General features: G+C 35.6%; 1 protein-coding gene across 1 annotated transcript in view; it reads right to left on the bottom strand.

The window, feature by feature from the left end:
- The window catches only part of Ero1L (endoplasmic reticulum oxidoreductin-1-like protein), a 252,075-nt gene that overhangs the window by 157,054 nt on the left and 81,676 nt on the right, over positions 1-13,345 (bottom strand). Inside the window, exon 5 of the mRNA XM_090399137.1 lies at positions 10,895-10,971. Within this exon, the coding sequence (XP_090255263.1) occupies positions 10,895-10,971 (77 nt within the window). The remainder of the gene's footprint in view (positions 1-10,894; positions 10,972-13,345) is intronic.

Genomic DNA, 13,345 nt, shown 5'->3' with positions numbered 1-13,345 from the left:
GATGCTTCAGCACCATTATCCTGTCCCTATAATAGTTCTCAGTAAGATATGAGAAATACCCCTCTACAGCTGCAATCACCTCTTGATTCAAAGAAAAACACTGACTAACGAGGAAGAGTTTTAGTTTTGGGAAGAGATAGAAATCAGAGGGAGCCAAATCTGGGGAATAGGGTGGATGTTCGAACAATTCATAGTGCAGATCCCTTAACTTTCCCATTGCAACACTTGATTTTTTGCCAAAAGAAAAAAAATGATTTTTTTTCTTTTGCAAACCAGGTCTTTTCTCACAAATTTTTTCATCTGGTCTGGTTAAAAGATCAGAATAATATTCCCCGGTTATTGTTTTACCCTTTTTCAAGATAATAAACAAAACACCTTTAGCATCCCAAAACACCGATGCCATGACCTTTCCTGCCAATGGAACCAACTTTGTATTCTTTGGCACTGAACAACCGGCTTCTGTCCACTGTTTTGACTGCTGTTTGGATTCTGGTATATAATGATGAATCCAAGTCTCATCCATGGTAATAAATCAATGTAAAAAATCAGTTTTATTCTTGTCAAAACACTCCAAGCACTGTTCAGAGATTTTCATGCGAGTGTTTTTGATCTGCTGTGAGCAAGCACAGCACACATTTTGCACAAAGCTTTTTCATATGCAATTCTTCATGCAAAACATATCCTACACGTTCTTTTGAAACGCACGTTCTTTTGAAACGCCTATAGTCTCAGCAATTCAAGCACTTTGACTTGTCGGTCATCCAATACCATATCGTGCACTTGATGAATGATTTCTGGTGTTGTTACACTTTTTGGATGTCCTTCATGTGGATCATCTTCAAGGATCGTATGGCCAAGTTTGAACTCGGCAGCCCATTTCTTAATTGTCGAAAACAAAGGAGATGCCCATAAACTTTTATGAACTTCGAATTAATTTCTTTTGGCGTTAAACCTTCTTTTACAAAGAATTTTATAACTGTACAGAATAACTTGCAATTTCAGCATGGATGCTTATGACAGATGTACCAACTTAGAAAAAAAAATCTCTTGCTGATAGTGTTGCCATCTATGGTCGAAGCCGAGAACTTTTCAGACCATCCTCATAAATAAAAAAAAAAAAAACACAGAAAAAACTTTCAAACAGCTGTTAATATCTATAAATTGAAAAGACTGGAACAACAGTTTAATCACAAGTATCATTAGGCATGTTACATACAGTCTCTATATTGTTGTATAAACTCTGTATATGATTGTATGCATTGGAAAGGTCTTGAATTTTACCTAAATGAATGCCTTCCAAATGTCTCTTCTCTCTCTAAACACTTATCTTACCTCCTCAAAATCTCATATAGGACACACAAACTTCTACTTGAAAAACTAGACACATTTTGTAAATAAACTTTCAAACAATCAAATTTCCCCATCAGATATATTAGCAATATTATCTAGTTTAGATGTAGTTTCATTATTTACAGTCTCTGTTGAAGAATCAATAGATACACTTAAAATTTATTCCCTTCGGACATCACACGTTTCTTCCATCAATGCCTAAAATCTTCATTTTTTCATTGCAAGACCAAATATATGCTCTTGCAATGGGCCCATCTATACTACCTCTGATTGCCAACTTATACATGGAAAAATTAGAAGAATCAGCTAGAGCTCAGGCAACCTTAAAACTACACATATGGTGTAGATGTGTCAATGACATCTTTATCATCTCGAAACATACCCACAGACTGGAAGATTTTATATATTTGCTGAATAATCAACATCCAAAAACAAAATATGAATTAGAAGTAGAAAAGAATGAGAAATTACCATTCCTAGACATACTTGTCAACAAAAACATTGCTGGAGAATTATTGTTAGAAGTCTATAGGAAAGACACACACACACACACAGGACAGTACCTATAAGTAAGCTTGTTCCATCATCCTCAACAAAATTTAGGTATAATCGAAACCTTGAAAAATAGAGCTTTAAACATACTAAAAATGATGAAATCGAAATGAAAACAAGAACTTCAAATTCTATTTAATCAGTTCCTCCAAAATGGCTACTCAAAAAAAAGGCACTAAAGAAACTAATTTTCTGATAAACCAACCATCTTGTGATAACCCAGAAATTAATTACAAAAGGCACAGTATTTTCATACCATAAATTGGCAACGCATCAAGAAAAACGGCCAAAATATTAAAGGCAGTCAACATCAGAACAGCCTTCGAACCAGTCAACACCTTATGAAGTTTTCTATGCTCACCTAAAGACAAAGTTCCATTTTATAAACATCCGGGTGTATACAAGATTCAATATTCTTTTGAAAAGATGTGCATAAGTCAGACTGGGAAAAGTTTAGAAATCCACATCAAAGAACATACAGGCGATATTGAAAACAAAAAGGGAAGAAAAAAGCAGACGTGTAGTGCACTTCCTTAAAGAATATTACAAGGTAAATTGGTAAGCATCCTCCATTCCCTACATAGAAGAGAATCACTTTGACAGATTGTACAAGGATTCCTTCGAGGTCTTTTGCTCAAAATGCACACTAAACAGAATGATCTTTCATGACATTTGGAAATCATTAATTAATACGTGTAACATTCAAGACTTCTTTTTTGCATGCACTAGCAACACTTTCATGTCTTCTTGCATTCCACATTTATCATCTGCTAAATCATTTGTACCAGACAAAATAGATATCTTTCACCTTAACTCTCTGCATCCTTACAGCATAATTGATATCCTTTATCTCCAGAAAAACAATTTCATCACGCTCAAGAATTTCTCATATCAATGAATCGCCATACAAAATCTGATCCTTATTTTAACACTTTCGCTCTTTCATGCAAAAGCATGAAAAATTTCACACCTGTGTCATACCATCTGCCAGGCATTTCTCCAACCACAATTGTTTGCTTGTATCGGAGGAGCCTTTCTGGTTTTGAGATGGCAATGATGACTAATTGTGCAAAGAATCCAGGAACTCTTCTGCTAGAAAATAATTCTGTTGTAAGAAGATATCCATAGAAGATGGAAGATTATAATCTTGTAATGGATGTCATCAGGATCATACTGAGAAGAGCTCAAAAAGTTTCTCCTTAATAACAAATGACTGATTATATAACTTAGTCTACTGGCATAGAAGTTTAGCTGCTGTTTCTAATGTTCCTCTTTCAATATTGTTTCTCTTTCCCTAAACATCTGCAACAGCTTTGGGATTAGTAACAACATATCCGTTATGTCCCAAGGAGACAAAAAAGGTGCATTCTATATCTAGCTTTCATTTTCCTGATCTAGAAGATGAGAAGTGTGGCATGCAAGAAATTATGATAGAGTTGCTAGTAAAAGCAAATAAGAAGAGAAAGTAAAAGTTGCAAGGTTTTGTTTCCATGGTATGATACAGCTTGTCTGTATCATACCATGGAAACAAAACCTTGGAAACAAAACATCACAAATAAGTCAATGTGTAGATTGTGCAGATGAAATGGCATAGAGTGATTTTGATGAAAGGAAATATTTATATAAGGCAAATGGCAGGAATGTGAATGGATTTAGATCAGGTGTCTTGAGAAAGTATTATTCAGTAAGAGTTCAGAAGTGCAGTCAGGAAAATTAGTGAGTGTTGTGTTATTAGTGATAATAGATTGTCTGATGAAAGGAGTATTACAATTATCTATACTAATGCCAGAAGTCTTCAGAATAAGGGCAGGGAGTTTTCCACATTGGTTAGCTCAACTTGGGCAAAAATTATAAGCATTAGTGATAGTCAGAGATAGAATGCAAAGGGAAAAGAATATAGTAACTTCAGCAAGAACAGAGTAAACAGAATTAGCAGGAAGCTTTTGCTAAAGACAAAACATACAATTCGTTGGTGCTGTAATCCTGGAGGTTAAAGGGAGAATGTAGATGGCATACACTGGTAAATTAACATGATGAGCACAGGTTGAGCAATTAATTCCTGGGAGGAGGAATGGTCACATGATGGAAAAAAATATAATTTGTACAGTTACTATACAATAATATCCTGAGGCAATATGTAATGGAGGGGACATGAGGATATTCGCCTTGGTCAAATTTCAAAATGAATATTTGGCCAAATACAGTTCGGTGCATCATCATCAAATTGCTGCCACGTACCCGCAAAGGGATTTACAGGATATAACAGTACATAAAAAATTTATTTCTAATTCCTTTACTAACTTCCTACCTACAATTTTTCTCCAAATCAGTCTGTTACTTGTCAAGCATCCAACATTATCAGATCCTATATTTCTATGGTTTAAGGCACTTTGTACCATATCAATCCACCTATATTTTGGTCATCCTCTGGGTTGTTTTCCTGCCAACCTGGCAGAGAACACTTGTTTTGCTAATCTTTCTCGTCCATTCTCTTTAAGTGACCAAACCACCTGAGATGAGCTCTGCTAACGCATTCCTGGATGCTGACAATGTCAAGTTCTTTCCTAATATCCTTGTTTTTAATATGATATTGCCATTGATGCCATCTGTTCACACCTATAATCTTTCTCAGGACTCTCATATCTAAGGTCTCTAGTCTTTGGTCAAGTGTTTTACTTCTGACCCAGCTCTCGGATCCATAAGTTAAAACTGGTTTGAACACTGTCTTGTATATATACAGCTAATTTAGTGTTCCGACTAATTTCTCTCTTATTCCAAATGAATTTATTCAATTGACTTCCTACCATACCAACTTTGTTGATTCTGTTGTCTATTTCCATATTTAATTTACCATCTTCACTAAAAATCGTGCCTAAGTAGCTGAAATGTTTTGCTCGTTTCACAGGTTCTCCATTCACAATGCAGTTGATGTTTTTTCAACGATTCTGCTTATTTTCATTGTCTTTGTATTGCTGATCTTCATACCATATCTATTACAACAGTTATTCAATTTAGTCAGTGAATCTTGCAGATTTCTAGTGGATTTATTTAGAAGTACAACATCGTCCGCATAAAGCAAAGAGCTGACATTAACATCTCCAATTTTGATATCAGGTTTAATACCACATTCCTTCATAATGTGATCCATATAGATAATGAATAACAGAGGGGATAATGTACATCCTTGTCTCACACCAGATTTAACATTAAACCATCTTCCTGTACTTCCTTCAATTCTAACTGCTGACTCACAACTTAAATAAAAACTAAGTATTGCTTGATATAATGCCCCATTGACACCATATAACTGCAGTGTATTGAATAGCTTCTCTCTTGGCACCTTGTCATATGCCTTTTCCAAATCGACAAAACTTAAATACAGATCTTTGTTATATTCCCATGCTTTCTCGACTATTTGTCGTAAAGTGAAGTTCTGACTCTGACAGCCTCTGTTTGTTCTTCACCAAGCTTTTCTTCCACAATTCTTCTCAACCGTTTCTCAAGTATACTGGCATAAATCTTGCCCAGAACACTCAGCAGGGAAATACCTCTGTAATTCTCATATATAGTTTTATTTCCCTTTTTATACATGGATACTATGAAAGTTCTACTCCAATCATTGGGAATTCGTCCCTCTGTCCAGGCCTTCTGAACTATGCAGTGCAGCTATTGTAAGACTTTAATATCACCATACTTCAGTATTTTTGGTTGAATATCATCTATTCCTGCTACCTTTCCACATTTCAAGCCTTTGATGGCTTTTTCTACTTCAAGTATGGATGTGTATTCCTGACTGCATGCCTGGTCAGTGTTTTTTACCACTGTGCTGTCATCACTGCTTGTTTAATTTAGCAATTTTTCAAACTAATTACTCCATACTTCAAGGATATCTTTTTCTCCTGTTTTCATGTCACCTTTATCATCTCTAACTCCTTTTACAGCACTCTTTCCTCCATTTCTAAGCTTCTTCAACAACCTCCAGAATATTTTGCCACCTTTTTAATATTTATTTTCTACATTCTTGCCAAAGTCCTCCCATGACTTTTCTTTGGCTAGTTTTACACACTGTTTAGCTTTCTTACATTTGTCTCTGTATTCTCTAAGAGCACAAGCTGACTTATTTGCCAGGAACTTTTGATATGCTTTCTTCTTTTCCTTTACTGCCTCTTTAACTTCCTGTGTTAACCATGGAGTTCTGATTTTTCTATCCTTGCAGACAACCTCACCACATGCCTGTCTGGCTGAATCAATCAGGGTTTTCTTCAAGGCTTTCCACTGAATCTCCAAGGTTTGGTTCCTGTTCTCAAACACTTTCATTTTTTCTTCAATAATCTTTGTAGAAAAAATGAAAGTTTGAGAACAGGAGCCAAGCCTGTTCAGCACATTCCTAGTTATTATCCTAAGAGACCTTAGGGGAGTCAGAGACTTAGTGAGGGAGGTAACATATCACTCACACAACATCATATCTACTCTAAACCTCATTCACAACCTACAAAGGTAAACCATTCTAGTTACGTCCCACTATGAAAGAAAAATCTAGCTCTCACCTCTTTTTTGACTGCATTCATTCTCATTTTACATGGATGCCTCCTTTTCGCCTTTCTCCTGTTTACCAGAATGTGCATTCTACCAATTCTCACTCTCTCTCTCTCCCCTCATAAATGTACATTCCACAGTCCCAATATCTTTATCACTCTCCTCTGCACCTCTCCACTCTATCTACATCATCTCAGTAAACAGGAGACCAGATCTGCACACAAGAGTCCAGATGAAGTCATATTAAAGCCTTGAAGAGGCAAAATGATTTCCTTATTCTTACATGATAATGTTCATTTCAGCTTTAAAATTATCCTCTGAGTTGCATGCACAATCTTCACTATATGCCCCTGAACTTTAACTTCCTGTCTACTAAAACTCCAAATCCCAAACCTGGTTAGTCAAGCTTCCTCTAGCATAAATATGACATCTGATATCTAATTACAACAAAGTACATAACTTTACATTTGTGAACATTGAACTGATAGCCATTTTCACATGCCTACAACTATAGCATAGTCAAATCATTCTGCAAGTACTGTATGTCAATCATTCCTGATCACCAAGCCTATCTTTACATCATCAGCAAATAGCTGTATATCTCCTGTTAAATCCTTCCCAACATCATTAATGTAAAGATTAAATAATAATGGAAACAAGAACTGATCCCTTGTGGTACACCACTGGTCACCTTAAATCCAGCAGACACAGATTCAGTCAGCCTTGTATCCAAACTAGTAATTTATAATCCAATCCCATATACTCTAACTTATGCAACTTCCAAGCTGAATCCAGTCCAAAGCTTTAACAAAGTGCAAAAGCACATTAGTATAGTCATTGCCCTTGTGTAACTCAACTGTCAGATTATTATAAAATGTATTCAAACATTGACCTTCCCTCACTAAACCCTACTGTAAAGTACCGATTCCCTGTCAACCCTAATTTCCAAAATCTTCATCATCACTCCAGAGATACAAACAGACTGATAGACATACCCATCTTTGCACTACCTTTATGCCATGGGATTATCATATATTCTTTTGACTCCTGTACTGAGATTCAAAGAAATGAAAGGAACAGCCAGTTCTTCTGAACACTCTTGTAGTAGCTGTGTGCTGATATCTCATCATCCTATTCATATTCAGACTGAACTGATATTCAGTTTATACAATGACTCTAGTAGCTCTTCCTTATGCAGCTAAGTTTTTCCATCATAGAGGTAGCACTGAGCTTTATAATCATCATGCGTATCAAAGATTTAGGAGTAGCATGGCCTGTTCCGGCCTTAGAAGTCATCATTGAATCGTTTAAGAGGACGTCCTAATTTTCTTTTTCCTAATGGCTTGTACTTTAAGGCTTGTTTTGGGAAGCTTTCTGTTTTCATTCTTGGAATGTGGTTCACCCATTTATGTTTATATTTTTTAAATTACTGGTTCTTGGTTTAATTCTTTCATAATTTCTTCATTTCTTTTGTGATCAAATAGGATATACTTTGCAGTTTTTCTCATAAACTTCATTTCTGCTGTTATTAATCTTTGTTTGTCTTTTTGTTTTATTGTCCAGATTTTGCTTCCATACATTAAGACTGGTAGAGCTAATGTATTGTATACTTTTAGTCTGGTTTGTTTTTGAACTAGGTTTGGTTTAAATATAGAGTTAATTACATCTGTTTTATTAAAACACTTAAGGAATTGAACAATGTAGTTAAGGATATAAATTAAATTATACTTTAATAAATATTTTCCGATATTTCGGCAACGTCACATTGCCATCTTCTAAAGGAACTTACAAAAAAAAAGGCACGTGCACGTAGGCACTACAAACACAGTAACTGGGAATGAAGAGATGAAACTATTGTTCTCCTAAAAGTCCTGATGGCCCTCTAGCGGGCTAAGTAGGTGTTCTTGGCCGTTGGCTGAAGGTCTGCTGATGTAAGCCTCCCAAATTTGGGGCAGTCGCATACAACCAAATTTGTTGAGGTTTAGAGAGTTTCTTAGGGCTGAGGCTGATTCCATAAATAGTCTTTCGAATTTGTATTTGCTACGGTGTATTACTGTAGCTTTCTTCCACCGTATTCTGTGGCGTGTATCCAGAGCATGGTCTGCAAGACCAGAATGGCTGTACTTGTGAAACTGGATGTAGTCCTTGTGTTTAGAAATTCTGATATTCGCTGTCCTGCCTGTTTGGCCAAAGTAAGACAGTTTACAACTGCAAGGAACCTGGTATACACCAGGTAGGTCTAGGGGAAGTGGTTGGTCTTTAGTGGAGCGGATAAGGGATGCCAATTTTCTGTAAGGTTTGTAACAGGAGGGCAGGTCATGCTTTTTTAAGATTTTGGTAATCTTTTCCGAGGTGCCTCGGATGTAAGGAATGGTGATGGATTTAGAGAAATCCTTGCTGTGGAGGGGGGGGGAGATCTGTGGTTTGTAGGTTCTAATATTTTTTGGACTTTTTTGGGGGGGTAGCCATTGGCTGAGAAAGTGTTGAGGATGTGATTTAGTTCAGTGTTTAGGGCCATGTCGTTTGAACAGATTAGTTTAGCCCTGTTGTATAGTGTTTTCACTACTCCATATTGTTGTGAGGGGGGGGGGAATTGTTGGTGAATGTATCTGCCTGTATGGGTGGGTTTTCTATAAACTGAGAAAACCAAGGTTCCATCAGGCTGGCGGGTGACTAGTGTGTCTAGGAAAGGGAGCTGTTGTTTTTCTCTTTTTCCAGGGTGAACTTGATTCTGGGGTGTTGGTTGTTTAAGTGTGATAAGAAGGAGAGAAGTGTTTCAGAGCCCCCCCCCCTGCCCTCACAACAATATGGAGTAGTGAAAACACTATACAACAGGGCTAAACTAAACTGTTCAAACGATTAGTCTGAACAGATTAGTTTAGCCCAGAACACATCCTCAACACTTTCTCAGCCAATGGCTATCCCCCACAAAAAAGTCCAAAAAAATATTAGAACCTACAAACCACAGATCCCCCCCCCACACACACACAACAAGGATTACTCTAAATCCATCACCATTCCCTACATCCAAGGCATCTCGGAAAAGATTATCAAAATCTTAAAAAAGCATGACCTGACCTCCTGTTACAAACCTTACAGAAAATTGGCATCCCTTATCCGCTCCACTAAAGACCAACCATTTCCCCTAGACCTACCTGGTGTATACCAGGTCCCATGCAGTTGTAAACTGTCTTACTTTGGCCAAACAGGCAGGACAGTGAATATCAGAATTTCTGAACACAAGGACTACATCCGGTTTCACAAGTACAGCCATTCTGGTCTTGCAGACCATGCTCTGGATACACGCCACAGAATACGGTGGAAGAAAGCTACAGTAATACACCGTAGCAAATACAAATTCGAAAGACTATTTATGGAATCAGCCTCAGCCCTAAGAAATTCTCCAAACCTCAACAAATTTGGTTGTGTGTGACTGCCCCAAATTTGGGAGGCTTACATAAGCAGACCTTCAGCCCAACGGCCAAGAACACCTACTTAGCCCGCTAGAGGGCACCATCAGGACTTTTAGGAGAACAATAGCTTCATCTCTTCATTCCCAGTTACTGTGTTTGTAGTGCCTACGTGCACGTGCCTTTTTTTGTAAGTTCCTTTAGAAGATGGCAATGTGACATTGATAAATATCGGAAAATATTTATTAAAGTATAATTTAATTTATATCCTTAACTACGTTGTTCAATTCCTTAAGTGTTTTAATAATGCATAACCAACAACGTATAAGCCTGTCTACGAGAATTACACCGGTTATTTTTAGATATTTTGCAATTTTTACGTTTATATCTTTTTCATATGTGATCATACATCCTAGGTAGTTAAACTGAGCTTTATGTCGCATATCAGGTTGATAGTTTTTAGCAAAATAGGCCCTCATCAGCTGAACAAATGATTGAAGAATCTATCACCATATGTGGCATGTCCAAAGAGGAATTACATAAAAACATCTTTGTCTCACCACAAGGTCAGTCTGAGAGGTTTCTTCTTGCCCCAAATTGAATGTATTAATAACTGTTGAAACTGTGCAATTTGGATAATGATACCTCCCTCAATGCACAGCATTACACACTAAAGAAGTGTGCTGTTGTGCATTACAGGATACCAGTGAAGTCAACTACTTCTATATAAAAGAGCAAATTTTGGTTGCTCTACTTAGGTTAAAAATAGAGTTGTTTACATTAGGATAAAAACAAGAATTCCTTATCAAGTATAATATCCTTTAAAACTGGATTTAAAATAAATAAGAGGCTGATGTTTGGGTGCCCTGCATATAAGAAAAAAAAATCAAGTGTTTAGTAGAATTGTTAAGGTGCAAAATTACCAAAACTTGAATGTTTTCAAAAACAGGGGATGGTGAAATGAAGGTAGTAAAAAATCAGTTAACCTATTAAACAGTTGTTAGTCTTCAAATTAATGCTTAAACTTAATTTAAAATTACTCATACCTTATTGTTTCATTCACAGCTCCTAATCCTCCATGATTTTCATCACAGTTATCATGCTCTTGTGCCTCCTTTGAATACTGTAATTCAAAATGTAATATTTTTAGAAACTATGCTACATAAATAAAATAATAAAATAAAATTTAAAAAAATAAAATAGATTTTCAGTTGAATCTTATGAAATCACCAGATGAGAGAGAGAAAGAGAGAAAATAAAACTGGTGGCTACATGTAAAATTTCTTCCATTACAAATGTGTGTGTGTAAACAAATTGACTATTACCAAAAGAAAAAAAAATATTTTAGAAATTTATATTATATAGGCAAAAAAATTATATATTCAATGCATAGTCAAATATTTCCATTTATTGAAATAAAATCAACAGATAATCCATATTTCTAATACAGTAGAATCTGCTTATTGTGATCACGGGTAATATTATCAATTGGCTATTGTGATCAAAATCAGTCGTCCCCAAAACACACCATTTAAAATTAATTAAAATAATCCCTCTATTATAATCAAAGTTCTGGTTATTGTTATCAAAATCCTCGACTGTTTAGCCTTTTGTGTCTCAGAATTCTAAGAAATAAGAGTTAATCAGGAGAAAATTTGACTAAGGACATTTGTCAAAATCTGACTTTTTTTTTTGTTAATCTTCATTTAATCTTATTCTTCTGTAAATCTTATATCTTCCAGGCAAATGCAAGTAAGTAATCTTAATCGTCCAGGCAAATGCAGGTAAGTAATCTTAATCTTTAAATCTTCCAGGCAAATGCAGAGAGGTTTAAATACAGTGACAAAGACTGAATAATGTAAGCACGTAAACACAAGAAAGATATTTAATTAACCAAATATTTCGGGCTGCAAATAGCAGACCATCTTCAGTGGCACTATTAGAACAGTTTAAAAAAAAAAAAAAATACAAGGTGGAATACTAACAATACATCGTTTAAAAATAGAACAAGCTGCGTAATGTTATATCACTAAGTATTGAAGGGAATATTTTTAAGCAGAGACATGATTGAAATAAAGATATTAATTAATATTAAATAACATAAAATTAATATGAATTAATGAGTTATCCTGATTAGACTTTCCCAAATTTTTGATATAGATATACAGTCATTCCGATTCAGGTTAGGACAATGGAGTAAGGCCTCTACGCTTGCTTTGAATAAACGTTCAAATTTATAATGGGATCTATGTAAGAGGCGAGATTTTGACCAAAGGATGTTGTGGTTAGTTTCAATCCCGTGCTGAGCCAGTACAGATTTTTCAAGTCTGTTGTGATGAATGGAGGTTTGATGGTCTTGGATTCTTTTTTCAAAAAAACGTCCAGTTTGTCCAAAATAGGAGAGATCACAGTTGCAGGTAATTTGATAAACTCCAGGAAGAGACATAGTTCAGCGTTTGTTTTTAGGAGAAGGAAAATGGGAAGATAATTTTTAATAGGTGAATACGTAGCTGTTAACTCATCTTCAGCTTGAAATAGGGTTCTGAAATCCCAGAGATGTATTGAATTGGAACTCTATGTATTGAATCTTTGTTGTTTTGTGGGGGATTATAAGAATCGAGAAGATGTTGAGTACTCTTTTCAGAAAACAATTGAGTTTTATGTGTTGTTGGATAGTAGAAAGTTCTTTCTGTAGAAAATTAGAAGTAGAACAATTAGTTTTGGCTCTTCTGATTAGACATTTTATGATTCCTGTTTTTTGACAAGGATGATGGGCTGATTCTTTAAGAATATAACGACCTGTGAATGTTGGTTTCCTGTAAACTGTAGTTGTAAGGTGTACAATCACCTCATTATCACCAAAGCTGACAAGGGGAAAGCAACAGTAGTTATGGACTCAGCAAATTACAGAAGAAAACTCTTTTACTTCAAGATCACTCCACATATCAAGAAATTGATTATAATCCAACCAACAGACAACTAAAGAAATTAAATTCTCTCTTAGATGAAGTCATCAGTTTAGATAGATACACAATTGAAAGACTTAACTCATTTTGCAAGACCTCCTAAATGTTATGATCTTCCTAAAATACATCAGATTGACTTTTCCCCTTCATCCAATAGTAGATTGCATTGATTCTCCAACTTACCGTATAGCCAAATATCTAGCTAAATTATTGAAATCTCACATAGGCCACTGTAGTTAATTTCTAAAAAACTCCTCAGATTTCTTAGAAAAATTGAAAAATGTCTCATTGCAACCTACAGATCTTATGGTGAGCTTTGATATAGAATCTTCATATACAAATGTACCTCTCAAGGAAACTTTAAAATTACTTGCTGACATCTTTCCAGAAGACATAAAACTATTTGATTTCGTAATACACTCTGGATATTTCTTATGTCAAAACAAATTTTACAGCCAAGTAGAAGGAACGGCCATGGGAAGTCCTCTCTCTCCTGCTTTAGCCAACTTTTATTTAGAACATCTAGAAAAA

This window comes from Typopeltis vanoorti, chromosome 10 (assembly GCF_054136105.1).
Source record: "Typopeltis vanoorti isolate ZY-2024b chromosome 10, IOZ_Tvanoo_1.0, whole genome shotgun sequence".
Lineage (NCBI taxonomy): Eukaryota > Metazoa > Arthropoda > Arachnida > Uropygi > Thelyphonidae > Typopeltis > Typopeltis vanoorti.
The sequence above is the reverse complement of the archived record's forward strand: the minus strand, read 5'-3'. Positions and strand labels throughout refer to the sequence as shown.